This window comes from Rhinopithecus bieti, unplaced genomic scaffold, assembly GCF_001698545.2.
Source record: "Rhinopithecus bieti isolate Rb0 unplaced genomic scaffold, ASM169854v2 scaffold_3763, whole genome shotgun sequence".
NCBI lineage: Eukaryota > Metazoa > Chordata > Mammalia > Primates > Cercopithecidae > Rhinopithecus > Rhinopithecus bieti.
Window position 1 is genome coordinate 585,494 of NW_016804379.1, and position 17,176 is coordinate 602,669.

General features: G+C 46.1%; 1 protein-coding gene across 1 annotated transcript in view; it reads right to left on the reverse strand.

Moving 5' to 3' along the window:
* XCL1 (X-C motif chemokine ligand 1) overlaps positions 1 to 14,914 on the reverse strand; it is a 169,550-nt gene extending 154,636 nt beyond the window's left edge. Inside the window, exon 1 of the mRNA XM_017867554.1 lies at positions 14,865 to 14,914. Coding sequence (XP_017723043.1) covers positions 14,865 to 14,897 — 33 coding nt within the window. The 5' untranslated portion in view covers positions 14,898 to 14,914. The remainder of the gene's footprint in view (positions 1 to 14,864) is intronic.
* Between the last annotated feature and the right edge of the window lie 2,262 nt (positions 14,915 to 17,176).

The following is a 17,176-nucleotide window of genomic DNA, read 5'->3' on the forward strand; positions in this document are numbered from 1 at the left end:
AATGTGCTTGTTTGGGCTGAAGGGAAAACAGACTCTATCTATTTTCTCTTGATGAGACAGTGCACTCCTTGAGAGCAAAGACTGTGTGGGGTTCCAAAGGCATCCCCGGTGCCTAGCCTGCACATAGGAGGTTCTCAATTCATGTTGACAGCTATGTGCCTAGCCTGTACATAGGAGGTTCTCAATTCATGGCTGATGAATGGCCAAGCCCATCAAGTAGGAGTGCAATACTGCAATTTCCTCCCATGTCCCTGGAACACCGCCACCTGTCCCCCACCATGATTCCTCCCTCCTCACCTCTACCACATGTTTCCAGTGCCCCAGGAGCAAAGGAAGAGCTCCCTCTCTCTCCGCATTGGAACCTGGTCTTTGAAGTTGCCCCCCACCTTAGAAGCCAGAAGAGAGTCTTTGACGGAAGGCACACAGCTGTTCTAGCAACTGAATGGAGATCATAGGTACATATACAGATAGATAGATAGATTGTGATACTTCTGAGGGATCTATCTCAGTTCCCAGAAGAGGAAAATGGCATGGCTTTTTCACTGGGCATAGTCACTATGAGCTTCAATGATTGAAATGGAAATTAAAGTGAAAGGGTTTCCTCAGTCCCCAATAATGTATGTTTCTGTTTTGCCTTATACAAATTTCCCCCTAAGAGCTATTCTATTTGATAGCCTGCCTCTCTTCTCTCTCTCTCTCTTCACTTTCTCTCTCTCTCTCCATCTCTCTCTCTCTCCATCTCTCTCTCTCTCCGTCTCTCTCTCTCTCTCTCTCTCTCTCTCACACACACACACACATATATATATACAGGCCATGTAAGTTACTGATTACTACTGAAAATCAAAGTGAGAGTGAGGACCAGAGGTAAGTGACCTGCCTAAGTCTCACCGCCAGTGAGCGGCCTTACTAGACTCATGAATTCCAATCCAGTGATCTTTTCACTTCATTATGAAATTGTTTTGTTTTGGTTTTTTGTTCATTTGTTTGTTTCTGTTTTGTTTTTACTTTTCTTTAATGTATTCAAAGGAGAGCTAATGTCAGGTTTTTCCTCACTGAGACGTTGCAACATCTCCCAGGTAAAAGCTGGGTCCTCCAGGTAAGACATTCTCCCAGATCCTGCTTCGTTTTTGTTGTTGTTGTTGTTGTTGTTGTTGTCGTTGTTGTTGTTGTTTGCATTTCCCTGGGATGCTGTCTCACCTAAAATGCCAGGGAGGACCCTGGATCTCTCACCTTCCCATGTAATGAGTGATAAGTATACTTATCACACACAGAGATGGAGTGACTCTTCCTTACCACAATCTGAAGCCCAGACAGATACAGTCATCATTTGTGACAATGAAGATTTTCCTTTGCAAATGCAGCAACTTAACAGTAAAATTGTGGGAAAGAGGCTGTGTGTGTTCACCTTGGTCGGTGCTGCAGCCTAAGCCCAGCTGGCACCTCTAGGGCGCATTCAAGTGAGGGAATAGTTATACTTGGCAGGCAGTCCTGACCAGCCATTTTTGCCCGGGTCTCTTTGGTTGCCTTCAGACTGCAGAGATCTTATTCCGTTTGCAACCCCCGCACAGCCTGCAAGCCAAGCTGTAGACATCAATGTTTCAGGAGAAAGAGCGCCACCTGCTGTCTCTGGACTGCAAGACCATGTTTCTTTGGAAACCGCAGTGATGTTCTTTCTAAGCAGCTCAGCGCCTAGAGATCTGCTCTCCACAGCGAGGGGAGAAAATGGCACCTGTGAAATTCGTACCGACACCCCATGTCACACTGTGAACCAGTGACTCTCCCAGGAAAACCCTGGACGAGCCCTGCAGCGCACATCCTTCTCCTTTCTTACAGTTTCATTTCTCCCCTCCAGCTTAGAACAGATGGAAGTCTTAGAGGCTGGTCGTTCAGCTGAGCATCTGAATGTAAAGAGACATGCTCAAGGTCACACAGAGACACCGTTCTAGACCCAAGACAGACTTCTCACATGCCAAGTACAGGCTGGATGGAATTTATGCATTTCAGATTTCTTTCTCTTTGCCCGCAGTAGAAATTTTGCAACAGAATTTTCTTCACTGTTGCTTTGCTGATTTCACCTATGCTGGTCGCAGCTACAGTCCTCTCTCTCTTCCACATTATCTTTTGTAGTATAGCTGTTTATGTTCAAATGTTAGCTCCCCTATTAGAGCCCAAGTCGCTTGAAAGGAGGCCAATACCTGATTAATCTTCACAGTCTTTTGGAGGACTTCCTGCTAGTTGAGCATCTGGGGACTTAGCTCCCCATGCCCTATTTCTTCTCGAGGGCCTCGGAAATCAAATCCACTCTCCTGGTCTTTTTAAAGCTGTCATCATCTACTGCTGTCTTAGGGGTCCTGTTTCCCCAAGACTGACTGAAAAGGACACAAGCTCTCTGGCTTCTCACTTAGTATCTTCTTTCCTGTTCACCACCCCTCAAAAAAATTGCATCAGCCCTTACTATTTTAAAAGTTTTATTTCTAATCACTACCAGCAAATAGATGAGATAACAAATACAACAGTTTTTGCAATTGACAAAGTTTCCTGAGATTTTTCTGAATGATTATCTCCTAAAACAAAAGAAAATACTCAATTGTGAACCCTACTTATCTTTGCTCTCATCCCACCCCCTAAAAAAGAACCTCGAGAGTGGAGCTGCAAGTTTACAGCCTCAGGACAGGAAACTCAGTGCCATGATTTCCACCAAAGGAGGCTCCATAGCCATAGAGCATCACATAACCAATCTGCCTCATCCTGATCATCTGTAAAATGGTCAGAATCAAAGTGTTTGCTCATAGGAAAATCCTCGTTTGAGGATTAAATGAGGTCATTTCATCCCCAGTGTGGCATATAGCAAAAATTAAGTCCAAGGTCAATGGTCATTTAATTAATTAGGTAATTTATTTCATAAAACAAACCTGATGACAAGAGAATAGAACATAAAGGACAAAAATCTTCAAGGAAAGTAGCAGGGGCTCAGCTAAAGTATAAGGAGTAATAATTTGGGGGATGTGCCAGAGAGTACCAGGAGGAAAGATGCCTTGAAAAGATGGTGGGGGAGAAAAAGAGAAGAGTCCAGAGAGCTCATCATTTCACTTCAAAAAAAGATGGCCATAAAGCAAAATCCAGGCCTTCCGTTCTGCTTCTAGGTCCCATCCACGGAGCTTCGTCCACAGGCATCTGGGCCACCTCACTCACTAGAGAAGGGAGACAGTGCTGCTGTCCTGGCTGACTTCGGCTCCATTAATCCACTCCCTTGCCTTCCATTCTCCTTGCAGGCTGCGTGTGCTGAAGGCCTCTTGCACTTCTGTGCTATCCCAACTTGCAGTAATCGCATGGGGTTGTACATCCAGCGTGTAGCACAGGCTTTCTGTAGCAGGTCCTAGGTCGGTTGCCTGAGGGCAGCACTGCCCTCCCCAGCCCCCACACCTGCCATGGTGGCTGTCCTGCCAACAGCATCTCCCTTCAGGGTTCATCTTATTTTCTTCTGATGAACAAGCAAACGCAACCAGACTCTCCGTAGGTGTAAGTTGGCACGCACATTTGGCAGGGAGGGTGGATTTCTCAGGGACATTCCATTACTCACTCTCATGCCCAACCCACCCTGTGCTGAGGCAGCAGAACCTTCTCCCTCACCAAGCATTAAGGACGTCCATTCGCCAGGCAGCTGGTAGTGAGCAGGGAGGTGAGAAAGGGGGTCTTTCTGAGAAGCAGGCTAGCAGATGAGCCACCTGGAGACACTTAGGGGAGGTAGGTCTATTTTTCTCCACCCAATGTCACTGAAGAACCCGTTCACACCCTAAATGGGCTAAGAAAGCCCATTTAAATGGTAAAATGCTGATGTCAATTAGATTGGCATCTTGGACAAGCCCTAGAATGAAGCTCAGGGAATGAAGCAATGTGTTTTTAAGCAGGACCCTCAGCTCCTGTATCCCGAGTCTACAATCTCAGTCTCAATTTTGCCAGAGTTGCAAAAACCATGAAATGGCCTCACATTTAACTCACAAGTAGCCCATCGACTGCCCATCAACCTTGAGATAGAGATAAAGCTCCTTGATATGAAGGTTACAACTACTTTGGAAATACGTTTTATAAGTAATCACACATTTTATTTCTGTATTTTGATTGTTTTCATAAAACTATAACCCTCGTAAGGTAATTTTGACAAGTCCCAGGGGATTTTTCTGTGGTCATCTGTGCCTAGCCTGTGTTGAACACTCAGTATATTTCAGCACCTGTGTCCCCAGTGATTCAGGCTAGAGTTGTGTCTCCTTCCTCATGCAGCAGTGGTGTGATACCTGTTCAGCTTATTCAGGAACACAAATGTGAAGGTCACTGCTACAGAACTGCAACTGTGAAGGTCACTGCTACAGAACCATGGTTGTCCAGTGTTGGCAGTTACCTTAATTACTTAGAGACTTAGAGCATTTGTTAAAATTAGAGATGCTCATCCTATACTACTGAATTTGAATGTATGATGATGAGTAGTTTTAAGAGGTTCCCAGGGGGTTCTGATGCACCCAAAGTTTGAGAGCTGCACTCTAGCCCCTGGCTACTCAAAATGTGGTCAACAGACCAGCCGCATCCATACCTAGAAGCATGTTAGAAATGCAAGCTCTCTGGCCCCACCTCAGACCTCCTGAGTCAGAATTTATATTTTCACAAGATCCCAGGTGATTCATTTGCATGTTGAAGTTTGAGAAGCACTGCCCTAGGACAAAGGCTATAACATCCTAGCAATCTGAGGTAAGTAAATAGTAGGATTTCCTCCTCATTTTCAGGGTGAATGACTCCTGCCAGTGTAGTGACTGTTTGCCTTGCCTGCTGGATAACAGAACCCAAAGACATGCAGGGGGAGCAGCTAGTTGATCAGAACCTTCTAAACAACCTTCAAATTCTCCTGTCCTACCCACTCTTGCGCCTTGCCCCTAATCAGTGATGTTAGAGATCCAGAGATGGTGAAGGGGATATACCCAGACAACGTGGCAGCCTGAAGTCTGGGTCCAAATCTCAGCTCTGCTGCTTTCTAGCAGGGCAGCCATGAAAAAAAAAATCACATCACCCTTCCGATGCTTAGTTTCTGTACATGTAGAGGACATCTGAAGGGTTCACAAAGATCATTCCAGCTCTTCATGTAACTCATCCTTCCCCGTCCATTTCACACATATGAAAAGTCACAGCTGGAAGGGATCTTCGATCACCTGGTCCAAACTCCTTCCTTGCTGTCCCCAACTCCTACATGGGGAACCTGGGCCAGCCAGACAACTCATGAAAGGGCAGAGCCCTGACTAGAACCTAGAGCTTCCAAGGCCAAGTTCAGCATGCTTTGCACCATGCAGTGACTGGGACATCATTCTTGGGTTGGGTGGTTGAGGAAACGTATTCTGAGACAGAGATTTGCATGCAGGATGTTTACTACATGTTTATGTTTACTGGGGAGTGCTCTCAGAAATAACATCTTTAAGAGAGTGAGAGGAGTAAGACTGGGCAGAAGGAGAAGATGAATCCTACAGGAAATCCAGGAGCTGGGATGTGCTACAAGGTTGTCCTGAATCAAGACAAAGGAACTGGGCCTTTGTATTCCACACCAACCAGTAGGAGTAATCTTTATAGACGGACTCAGAAGGGAGCCATTGGCCATCCATCAATACTCCCAGCAATCAGGGGACAAGTAGCTCTGTTCTGTATGGGAAATCTGGGCAGCACACCCCAGCATCATGGACAGCACACCCTTTGCACCACCAGCTCACTTGCCTCACAGCCTAAGTGTGCCCTTTCTGGGAGCAACTTCACTGTTATTCTGGCTGCTGTCTTCACCTGGGGAAATTCTCAGTGGGAGATTAGTAGGACCAACCGCTATACTGCTCTGATCTTAAGGCTGCCACTGAGTCTTACTCTGCCCCTCCTCTACTATCCTTTCCAGAGTCCTCTCGCCCTTGGCCCACACTGCTCCTGGCCTACATGCCTGGTGGGGTGACTCGAGCCCTCATAACTGAGGACACTGAGCCCCTGGTCACCACATTTTTGTCTGGCCGTGGCTGCTACACTTGTCCATTTACCTCAAATTTGGCAGGGGAGTACCAAGAGACACCCCAATGTAGCCCCTGAATGCCAAACAGATTATCTCCTGCCATCTTTAAATAACAGCAGCACTACTTCTTGCTGATATCAGGGCCAATGGCGCCTGCCAGTGTGGAGACTCCTTTCCCTGCCTGCTGAATATCTTGGTACAAGGAGCTAGAAGAGAGATGGCAATAACAGCTTAAAGTATAATGGGCCCTTGTCATATACCTCGATGGAAGCCTTCTCCTTCTGGGAACCAGCACCTCTAGACCCATGGAGTCTCCTGCTGGGAGGATGGAGAGCACAGGATCCACCATGACTCACTGGGCGGGATGGTAAGCAGGGCCACTCCCACATTCACACCTCAATTCCAGGACCCATGAATTCCACCCTTTGCAGCACAGCCCCCTACGGTGGTGGTTGATTTACAGGGTATACCACATTGTCACCTGAATCCTTAATACCATGGCTCTTCTACCCTCATACCCATTGCTCAGACACTGGAATGGCTGAAGACTGAGACTGGCTGATGTCAACTGGCAGAGTTATTCTGTCTATGTGGTTACCTGGTGCCTCTTCCACAGTAGCTGCTGTCAGGTGGTATTGACATGCAATACATAGACTCCAGCGCTTTGTGCTCACTCCCATTGCCCATCCCCATGCTCTTCCCCAGCCCCTGACACTGACCATTTGATCTTTTTCTTTCCAGACCCCTGAACAACCAGCCAAGTCATTCACTGCTCCTCATGAGCCGATAGACATTTGTACTTTAGTCCACTTCTCTTTCCACACAGAAGAATGACTAGGTCTACCTCCCAAAGCTCTGCCTATTGAGAGAATTTCCTCTCATCTCTGTCTTTCAGAGACACCCCCAAGTGGAACTTTAGTTCACAGCAGTCCATTTTCAAACTGGAACCCACATACAAAGCCAACCCATCTGTGACCCATCTTGACCTTTTTTCTCCTCTCTAAGCTGTTCATCAGGGAGCCTCCACTGCAGCCATAGGCACGGGTACTTGCTGAGGGAGAGGAAACAATAGTGGTGATGTGGGGGTCTGAACCACTTGCTCATGTAGCTCCTGTTGATCTCTAGCTCTGCTTATACTTGATACTGAATGCATCTTAGAGACTCACCTGAAAGAGCCCAGCTCATGAGGGGTGGCTTTCTTCAGCCACAGTAATTGCCTGAAGAGGGACTCGGCTGAGTCCTCAGGAGCCAACACTTTGACAGCTGGGGGAGTGAGTACCTCGTCCTTAAAGGGGAAATTAGGAAAGTGCATTACAGAGCCCACATCAGCATCGAATCTCCAACACAAATCTATGAAGAAGCTAGAGATGGCATGAATACCTCCATCTTGCAGATCAAGAATCTGAAGTATCACAAGGTTAAACAACTTCTTTAGTTCATGGAAAATCAATCCAGCGTCACAACAACAGTGTCTGAACCAGGACTGTCCAATAGGAATACAATGTGAGTCACATATATAATGCTAAATTTTCTAGTAATAATATTATGAATAATAAAAAGAAACAGGAGGAATTCATTTCAATACTAAATTCATTTCAATACTAAATTTATCCCAATATATCCCAACTGTTATCATTTCAATATGTAATCAATATTTGTAAATTAATGGACAGTTTACATTGTTCTTGTCATACAAAGTCTTTGACATCTGGCCCGTATTTCATGCTCACAGCACATCCCAGTGTGAACTAGTCACAATACAAGTGTTCAATGGCCACATGTGGCTAGTGACAACTGTATTAGAACCCATAGCTCCAGACTCAGTCCAATTCTCTGTGCTATCTTCTCAAGGTACTCCTTCCTCAGAAGGAGCCTAGACCTGGAGGGCGATGTTTGGGCAACAATCCTGCTTTGGGTGAAAAGCTAAGTCCCTGCCACTTATCAAGCTTCCAGAACACCCACTCCTTTAGCACAGCACAACCTGCTGCCCCCATTTAGCTTCACAGGTGTTTTGCCACTTGCCAGGAACGTTCAATTTGAAAAGAAAAGAAAAAAGCAGTAGTAGACAAATGTTTGACTCCGTCTCTGTGAGTACCCTGTAATGTAATGCTAAATTCAGCTCGATTTGGTTTCTGTGGCAACCCAAGGAACCAGCTCTCCACAGCTCATATCATCGCTCTTTGTCAGATTTCTAAATACAGGGTGCCTGGAACACAGTCATTATCCCAAATGTCTGAGCTCTGATATTCTCAGAAGCCCCTGATCCTGAGCTTCATCCACAGGTACAAGGATGCAGTATGGGAGTGTCTTAATAAAGTCTTTGCCCAACACAGGAAATGTAGAAAAGACAGGATTCGGGAGCCTTCATTCCTAGAAATCTCTTGAAATGGGGCAGATCGTCATTGGTCCAATAAGACTTATGAAAAGAACTTCATAGAGACAAAAAGAAGCCTTGGACCCGATGCAGTCATTGCCAACCCATGACAGCTTGGGCAGTGAACATGTCCGCAGGGATGGGCCCCGTGTAGCAGTCATGAGCCCTCAAAAGCAAATTTGGGCTGGGCACAGTGGCTCACACCTGTAATTCCAACACTTTGGGAGGCCGAGGCAGGCGGAGAGCTTGAAGCCAGGAGTTCAAGACCAGCCTGGCTAACATGGTGAAACCCCATCTCTACTAAAAATACAAAAAAAAAAACTTAGCCAGGCGTGGTGGCACGTGCCTGTAATCTCAGCTACTTGGGAGGCTGAGGCAGGAGAATCGCTTGAACCCAGGAGGCAGAGGCTGCAGGGATCCAAGATCACACCACTGCACTCCAGTTTTAGTGACAGAGCAAGACTCTGTCTCCAAAAAAACAAAGGCAAATTTGTCTTCTTCCCTTTTTTGCAGGTAGCATGCATGGGACTTGGGAGATGTGATTTAAATCCTGGCTCCAGCATTGACTTAGATGCTTGAGGTGCTTACTTGTCTCTGAGCCCAGAAATGTGAAACTGTCCTGGAAAACCTTCAGCCACCCATGGCCAAGGCCCCAGGACTGCAGTGAACGATTCAGTGTTGTCTGATAGGTGTTAGTCCCTCCCCATTCAGTGCTGAGTTCCTTCCTATTGATTTAGAACCGTAGAACAGTTTCCTTAGAAGTCTTTGGAGCAGTGACTTCCAGATTTCCTTTGACCACAACCCACAATACGAAATGCAAGTAACATTGTCACCTAGTACTTTGATATACCCACATTCCTGATGAATTCCTCCAATTCGTTCTGCACACTCACTCTATCCAGAGTGGTCCTTTCAAAACACACATTTTCACTACATAAACCTTCCTGGTGACCTCCCATTGCTCTCAGGATAAAAGCAAAACCCCATTAACTTGGCTCAGAAAGCCCAGACCACAGGCTCCACTTGCCTCTCCAGCCTCATCTGTGCTCAGCCCTCACACTCTCCAGCCTCCCTCCCACCATACGCTGTGTACAGGCTTCGCCCTGTGCCTGAAGTGCTCCTCCACCCACAGCTCCTCCACCCACCCCTCCACCTAACCTGGTTAACTCCTACTCATCCTTCAGATCTCAGCTCGGCCATCCTTTCATCCTTGATTTCCCCAGCCAGGTGAAATCTTTTGGTTATGAGCACTATATGTTTCTCCCTTAACACATACTTGTCACAATTGTAATTTTACATTTGTTGATATATTTGATCTCTCCTACTGAACTTTATGCTCTGAAGAGCAGGAATACTCTCTGATTTTACCCACAATTTTATTCCAATGCTTACTGCAGTATTTGTCATCAAGTAAAAGTTCAGTAAATATTTGTCACATGATTGAATGAATAAATGAATTTCAAGTGACAGCTCCTAACAAATGGTAATACTTTCAGAGAATACTCTGTTGAAAAGACTTCTTGTTTTTTTTTTTTTTTTTTTTTTTTTTTGGACAAGAGTCTCGCCCCTGTTGCCCAGGCTGGCAGTGCAATGGCTGTGATCTCGGCTCACTGCAACCTCCGCCTCCCGGGTTCAAATGATTCTCCTGCCTCAGCCTCTTGAGTAGCTGGGATTACAGGCACACGCCACCATGCCCAGTTTTTTTGTTGTTGTTTTTGGTAGAGACAGGGTTTTACCATGTTGGCCAGGCTGGTCTCAAACTCCTGACCTTGTGATCCACCCACCTTGGCCTCCCAAAGTGCTGGGATTAATACCAAGGAGACTGGGCTCAGTTTCAGAGAGTGTCATAGTTGACTGGCATTGGCTACCACTGGCTCATGATTGCGAGTAGTGCCCCGAGTCCTGATTGTTCACCCTCCATATTCTGGAATCTGATTTTCCTGCAAAGACCCAGACCCTAAGCAGTTTCCTGAGGTTGGTTAATTGCTGGAATAGAAGCCCAAAGCCCATGCAAATCCTTGTGGAATATTCTAAAACCCCTCTGACCCTTTCAGATTTCAAGTTCTGAAAGCAGAAGCATCCTCAGACTTGTGGTCACCAATCCTCCTTCCCAAGGAGATCAAAGCAAGAGGATCCAATCTTTATAAAATATGCTCCTAACATCTGCAGGAAGACTGAGGAGGCCGCAGTTCTGCGGGACTAACCAAGGCAGGGCCAACCCAGACCCCTGATAGATACGCCACCCCGAGTCAAGGACAGGACCAGCCCAGTGACCCGGGTCCACGGCCTCCCTCCCCACCCTGCAGGCGCCCAGGGCTGAATTGGAGGTAACAGCCCCCATTTCCAGATTGACAGACCGTGTGTCTGCTGTGGCTACAGAATCAGACTCGTCCATGGTTTTGCTTGGGCTTGGTGAAAGGGGAACCGAGGGTTTGGGGGAAAATTCTGTTATTTCATGATAGGATAGCATTTAGCTGGAGGGGTTTTTTTTCTTTCTTTTTTTTCATTCTGTTCTTACTGCTCCTCTCTGCCACCCCAGTTGGCTCAGTCTTTGGGCTTCTGTGCAGCCCTGCCGATGCCAGACAAGTGCAATGAGAAGACGGCCTGCTAGGAATGACGCTGCCGCGCAGTGGCCAAGTGCTGTGTGGACCCTCCAGGCCGCCCACGCTGCTCTGAGCATTGGCTGGCTTCAACCCGCAGGCCTCCCTCCCTCTGCGGGGCCCGAGGAGGTTATTCTCTCAGCCGCTCTCCTCAGCTGGGGCTCTCCTGGCAGCCAGCAGCTTCCTGAGAGCAGTTTCATGGCTTCAGCAGACAACAGTCAGGCCTTTCTCTCCTACCCTGCCAAGAATGTAGTTTGGAGTCTATTTTCAGTAAGAATTTAACAAGCTACACTTTAAGAAAAAAAAGAAAAAAAAGAAAACTACCCATCACCCATCGCAGTGCTATGTGTCAAGTGGTCAAATGTTACCTGGCATGGATGCAGCACTTTACAGAGCTCTCTCACCCTAGGACTTTATCTTACTCCCTCAAAACCCTGGGAAGGAGATGGTAAAACTAACCCAGTTTTCAGGCCTGGATGGTTCAGTGACCAGCCAGGAAAGGGAAGAATTAGAACAAGGACCTGGGACTAAAGTGCTCCCCTTTTCCATTCACCATCTGTCTCACCTGGCTGCAATAGTCCTTCCCTGAGGAAAGTACTTCATTCTGAGGACCCAAGAGAGGTAATAGCACCTGCCAGGCAGCCTCTGCCCCTCAGAGCCAAGGAAGTGACCCGGAGCTGGCTGTGGTGGGGAAAGAGTTTTTGCACTCTGCAGAGAGGAGCAGACTGGCAGGGGTGCTTTCAACTCAGCCTTCGTAACTCCCTCCCTCTGCCTGTAATGCTATAATCAGCCACTTGCTATATTTCTACCAGGGTTGGGTGTCCTCACTCCAAAGTAATATCTGAAAGTTCTTAGGAGAAATGCTGCCTACTCAGCAGTTCTTAGGGATGTGCTGCCTAGTTCTGTGAGAGGCAGCACATCATAGTCAAAGGAACATCAAGTTTTAAGGTCAGAAAGACCTAGGTTTAAATCTTGTCCCTCCTCGTGTGACACTGGGTTGCCTCCCAGTGCATACAGCCCTGCACCTCTAAACTGTGGTTAATATTACTTATCCTTGTCAGGTTACAATAAAGATGAATGAAGTACAGTGACTAGTACAAGGTCTGACACACACACACACACACACACACACACACACACACAAACCCTTAAAGATATACTAGCTCTTATTTGTTTTTATCAGTCCTCAATCTGTTTAATTCAGCATGAGATGCTTCAGCCCTAGGAACACTGCCATCTTTTGCTGCATTAAAAGAGGTACAAAATTTCTCTGCCAGAATGTCATAGTCCCTCTTGTACTCTGCAATGTACACCATGTCTGGGGTTGTATGTCTGTTTCTGAGTTTCAGAGCTTCTAGTCTATCAAATGTCAGAGTTCCTCTCTCATCCAGATTAGAAAGCCTTCAGGGCAGAAATCTTCTTCTAAATAGCTATGTATACTTATTCACTGTCCCTAGCACAGTGCAGGGCACAAGGTGGGCATTTTATAAATATCTGGTATTGTCTGGTCAGGGATTCCTATGGGAATGGCTCTGTCCCCTCTCTGGTGAAGTCTGTGAAGCATTCTCAGCTGGTCAGTTTTCACCTGGGTCCAGTGACATTAGGCATATTGCTGGTGCCATCTTAGGTGGGATAGCCATTAATTATGAAATCACACAAATTCCACAGGTGCCAGGTCTAAAACATGGCCCCAGGGAATGAGGACTAACATTTACTGAGAATCTTCTATAGGTCAAAAACACCAAAAGTATTGTTTATTACCACTTAGACTTCGTAGCTGTCTTAGGAGATATCCCAATGTTCCAGACAAGGAAATTGAGGCTTACAGGGGTTAAGTAGCTAGTCCAAGATCATACATCTAAGAGGCAGAGCCAGCATTCAAACTGAGTCGATCTCATTTAAAAAAAAAAAAAATGCTTTTCCAACTTCATACTGCCTCCCGTGAGTTCAAAAGGCATGAGACCTCAACTCTACTGCAAGCAAATACAGAGAGTTGAGTTCACACCAGTTCTCTGAGCCCCTGAGGGATGCCCAGAGACCTCGGGGAGCAGATGAGGGGAAGTGCCTGTTCCCAGGGAAAGGATCCTTCAGTGCTGCCTCCTGCCCTTTTCTCCCCTCTGCAAAGCCACACTGTGCTCCAGGGACACTTGGCTGCAGTGCCCTTATTCTTCACTTGCAGAGAACCATTTGTCTCTGGCAGATCTTGGCTGTCCAGCTCCCCCCACTGCAGGCTGAAATGATTCATTCCTCAAGAAGGTGCCCAGCTTGTGCCTTGGGACCTGTCAGCATGAAGGATTCCAGTGGGGCTGCCTCGTACTGTTTGTATGCTGATTTGGTTCCCCGCAATTCATTCTTACGCTCAGTGCCTTTTCCATAGTGTCCCTCCCTCTTCACTTTTCATTTTTCTGATATGGTACAGCAATGTATTTGGCCTCTCTTGCATTCCAAAAATAATTCTGGACTAGGGCTTTTTTCTTTGCAATTGCAGAGCTGCCTGGGCTCACAGTGTTCTATCCGTAGAACATAACCCTCTGTTTACTGAGTAAGATATGGGTGGAAATGTTTTTCTGGGTAAGTTGTCCCAAAGGGTTAATATCCTGAGGAGGCAACAGATAAGCATTTGCTGAAGGGATTATTTCTGAAAAAAAAAAAAAAAATTTAGACATAGATGATGGGGGGGAGAGGTGATCGATTGATAGATGATGTCCTTACAGATCATCCAAGCCAATCTGGAGCAGAATATAAAATGCCTCTCACAATCTTTAAAAGGTGATCAACTAGGCCAGGCGTGGTGGCTCACGCCTATAATCCCAGCGCTTTGGGAGGCCGAGGTGGGTGGATCATGAGGTCAGGAGATCGAGACCATCCTGGCCAACATGGTGAAACCCTGTCTCTACTAAAAATACAAAAATTAGCTGGGTATGGTGGCGCATGCCTGTAATCCCAGCTACTTGGATGGCTGAGGCAGGAGAATGGCATGAACCCAGGAGGCGGAGCTTGCAGTGAGCCAAGATCGCGCCACTGCACTCCAGCCTGGCAACATAGTGAGACTCTGTCTCAAAAAAAAAAAAAAAAAAAAAAGTGACCAACTAAGCTCCCTCCAAAAACAGATAGATGATAGATACTTAGATAGATAGATAGATAGATAGATAGATAGATAGATAGATAGATAGAGACTCAATTTTGTGCCAAGCAGTATATAGGATTGAGTGCTCTATGATGGTAAATAAAATAAATATAAGATGTATATGAATGATATAAATATATAGATGGTATAAGATGACAAAAGAATAAATTAATTAATTAATTTGGAGATAAAATATACCCAGATCTAGCCCTCATGATGAAATCTCCCTCCTGATTTTGCCAACAGTTGGCTAACTTTCCAGAACTGCCACCCAGGGCAGCAGGCATTTCTCTTTCAGAAGCTTTGCTTCCAGAATCAGGAACTTCCTGCCCAGCTGCCTACCCAGTTCTCCATAAGAAAGCATACTCTACAGTGTCTACAGACACACTACATGCACAGATTAAGCGAAAAGCACATCATTGCACATTCCACAGTGCCCCCTGGTACTAGTTGACACATAAATGGAGTTTCTGCAACTAGTTCCAATTCCCTAGTTTAAATCAGATCTCTCTCATTCAGCATTTCTGCACATTCAAAAATAAACAAACAGAGACTTCCTCAAGGGAAGCCACCCTCTCTGCCATCAGCCACATCAGACTGAACCTTACCTGTCCCTTTGGCTTCCCTTCTCCTGGGATCCCAGTCCCCAGATCCAGTCCTGGAATGCTTCCTGCTCAAAAACTTGTTTTTTTATCATTACACCTTCTAAAAATAATTATCGTATGGCCTGGCACTCACCCCAGGGTTCCTTTCCAGGACTTCCATTTCCATCCGCTTCCTGACCCTCCTCCCAGGTGTTTCTCAAGTCTGATTCCATTTCAGGGTCAGCACTAGCCGGACCTTAGTGGACTGAAAACCCAATCACAATGTTACTATCCTAGCCCCACCCACCGGCCAATACATGCACACCATCTGAGCACACTACTCTTGCCAGAAAAGATTCTGGCCTAGAGTCAGTTGAGAGGAAACAAGAATGATGTCTACTAGGAAATCAAGCTAGTGATTTAATTGTTTTATGGAATCATAGATTCTCAGACTTGAAAATAGCTTTAGAGGTCACCTAGACCAACCTTTAACACAAGGCCAAATGCGAGTTGTCCCCTTCGATATTTGGAAGCTCCCCATTGTTCAAGACAAAATTATCAGTACCCTCCCAAACACATCTAAGGATGCCCAGAAGTGCTTATGTTGTCCAAGATGTCTCTTATGCCTCTTCCAGATACCACCTCTCTGCTCTTTATCCCTGGCCAACTCGTAACAGCTTCTCCTGGCTGCTCAAGCTGCTCATCCTCTGTAAAGCCAAGCCTGGACACTGGCATCTCCCTTCACTTCCTAAGACATTGCTAACTAAGGACTCTAGCGTGTGACAAATTCTACCAGGGCCAAAAGACAGCACATGGGGCAGAGGTTCTTCCTAATCATCTTTCTTCTTAGCATTAGCCTACTGCCTTGTACTCAGAACCTGGTCTGCTCTCCTGAATGGGATGTTCCTTCCAACATCCCCTCTGCTGAGGCCCAGACTCCTACCTTTAGTCTCTGCGTTTGTCAGCAGAAGCCAAAATCAGTCACCAATTATCAGCTCAAATTAGGTTCACCTGTGAGTGACTAAGAACCCAAAATAACAGTAGCTTAACTAAGACCATAGTTATTACTTCTTCCCATAAAAGTCTGGGTTGCTTGCCAGGCTGGTCCATGGTGTCAGGGACGAAGACTCCTTCCCTCTTGCTGACCAGTCCTGCAGAGCCCTTGTTAATGACTGGATGGGGCTCCAACCATCCCAGCCAAATCCAATAATTGAAATGGGGATGGGGGGAGAAGGATCAGAGAGCATGCAGAAACAGTCCCATTGCATCCTGTTAGCCAAAACTTGATACCTAGAGACCCCTTGATACAAGAAGGCTGGAAAAAAATGTAGTCTTTATCCAGAGTAAACATGTACCTAGCTAAAACCTTTAGTTATTTCCATAACTAAAGAAGAGGAAGAGAGGAAATATTGGGGATGGGGAGAAATATTAACTGTATTTACTGAGTAAATATGTCTGTTGATTCCAATTCATTGTTGACTTTCCCCTCTCCTTTCTGTGTCCTTTCCTCACAGCTGCCATCTTTTTTTTTTTCAGTCCCATTGTTCCTATTCTCATTCTTGTTCATGGATTCTCACCTAGGATTTTGCCACAGCCCCCCAACAGGCCTCTGTGCCCCACAACTCACTCCTCTGCTTCTCCCCTTGGTGACCTTGCTAAGCAGAGCTGTTACCTTGGACCTCTCCAGGCCACACTCCTTCAATAACTCTCCACTACCTGCAAAATGAAGACCAACTGCACAGCCAGACATTCGCTACTCCAAACTGGCTGTAGGGTTGGGCTTTATTTTGCAAGTGGTGGGAATTCATCAAAGGTATGTGGACTAGAGAGGTCCAAGGTAACAGCTCTGCTCAGCAAACATAACCAAACAGACCTTGTGTTTGCCTTTGGCTTCCCCACTTCACCCTCCATCTCTGTCTGTCAAACTCCCACCACGTTTCAAGATCCAACTTCATTGTCATCTGCTCTATGGGCATTTTCCAGTTCCAGCCTTTGTCCTAGCTCTGCCAGTCTCACCGTTAAATACACACACACACACACACACACACACACACAATCACCTGCCTCACCTTCTCTGCTTTTGTGTTACTGTTTCATTTCATTTTGTTTCCTCTATATTGTAGAGATGATGACTTTGTGTCTGTGAATCCATCTATCCCCAGCACTCTGGTAACATGGACCATACCTTGTTCATCTGTCTCCCACCCAGGGACTTGACAAAGTGCTCAGTTGACATTCATTAAACTGATTATCATCACCAAGAAAGTACAAACAGATGAGTAAAAATCTGGAAACAGTCTTTCTCAGCAACCATTCCAGAATTACAAACTTTCTCTAGCATGACCACAGGATCTAAATGCAGTTCCAATGGAATTAAATGTATGGGTTGTTTTCCGTCTATAGCATGATTCCTTCCTGTCTGAGAACTTTCTGGAACCCAAATTGCTAGTGCAGCTGGAATCAGGA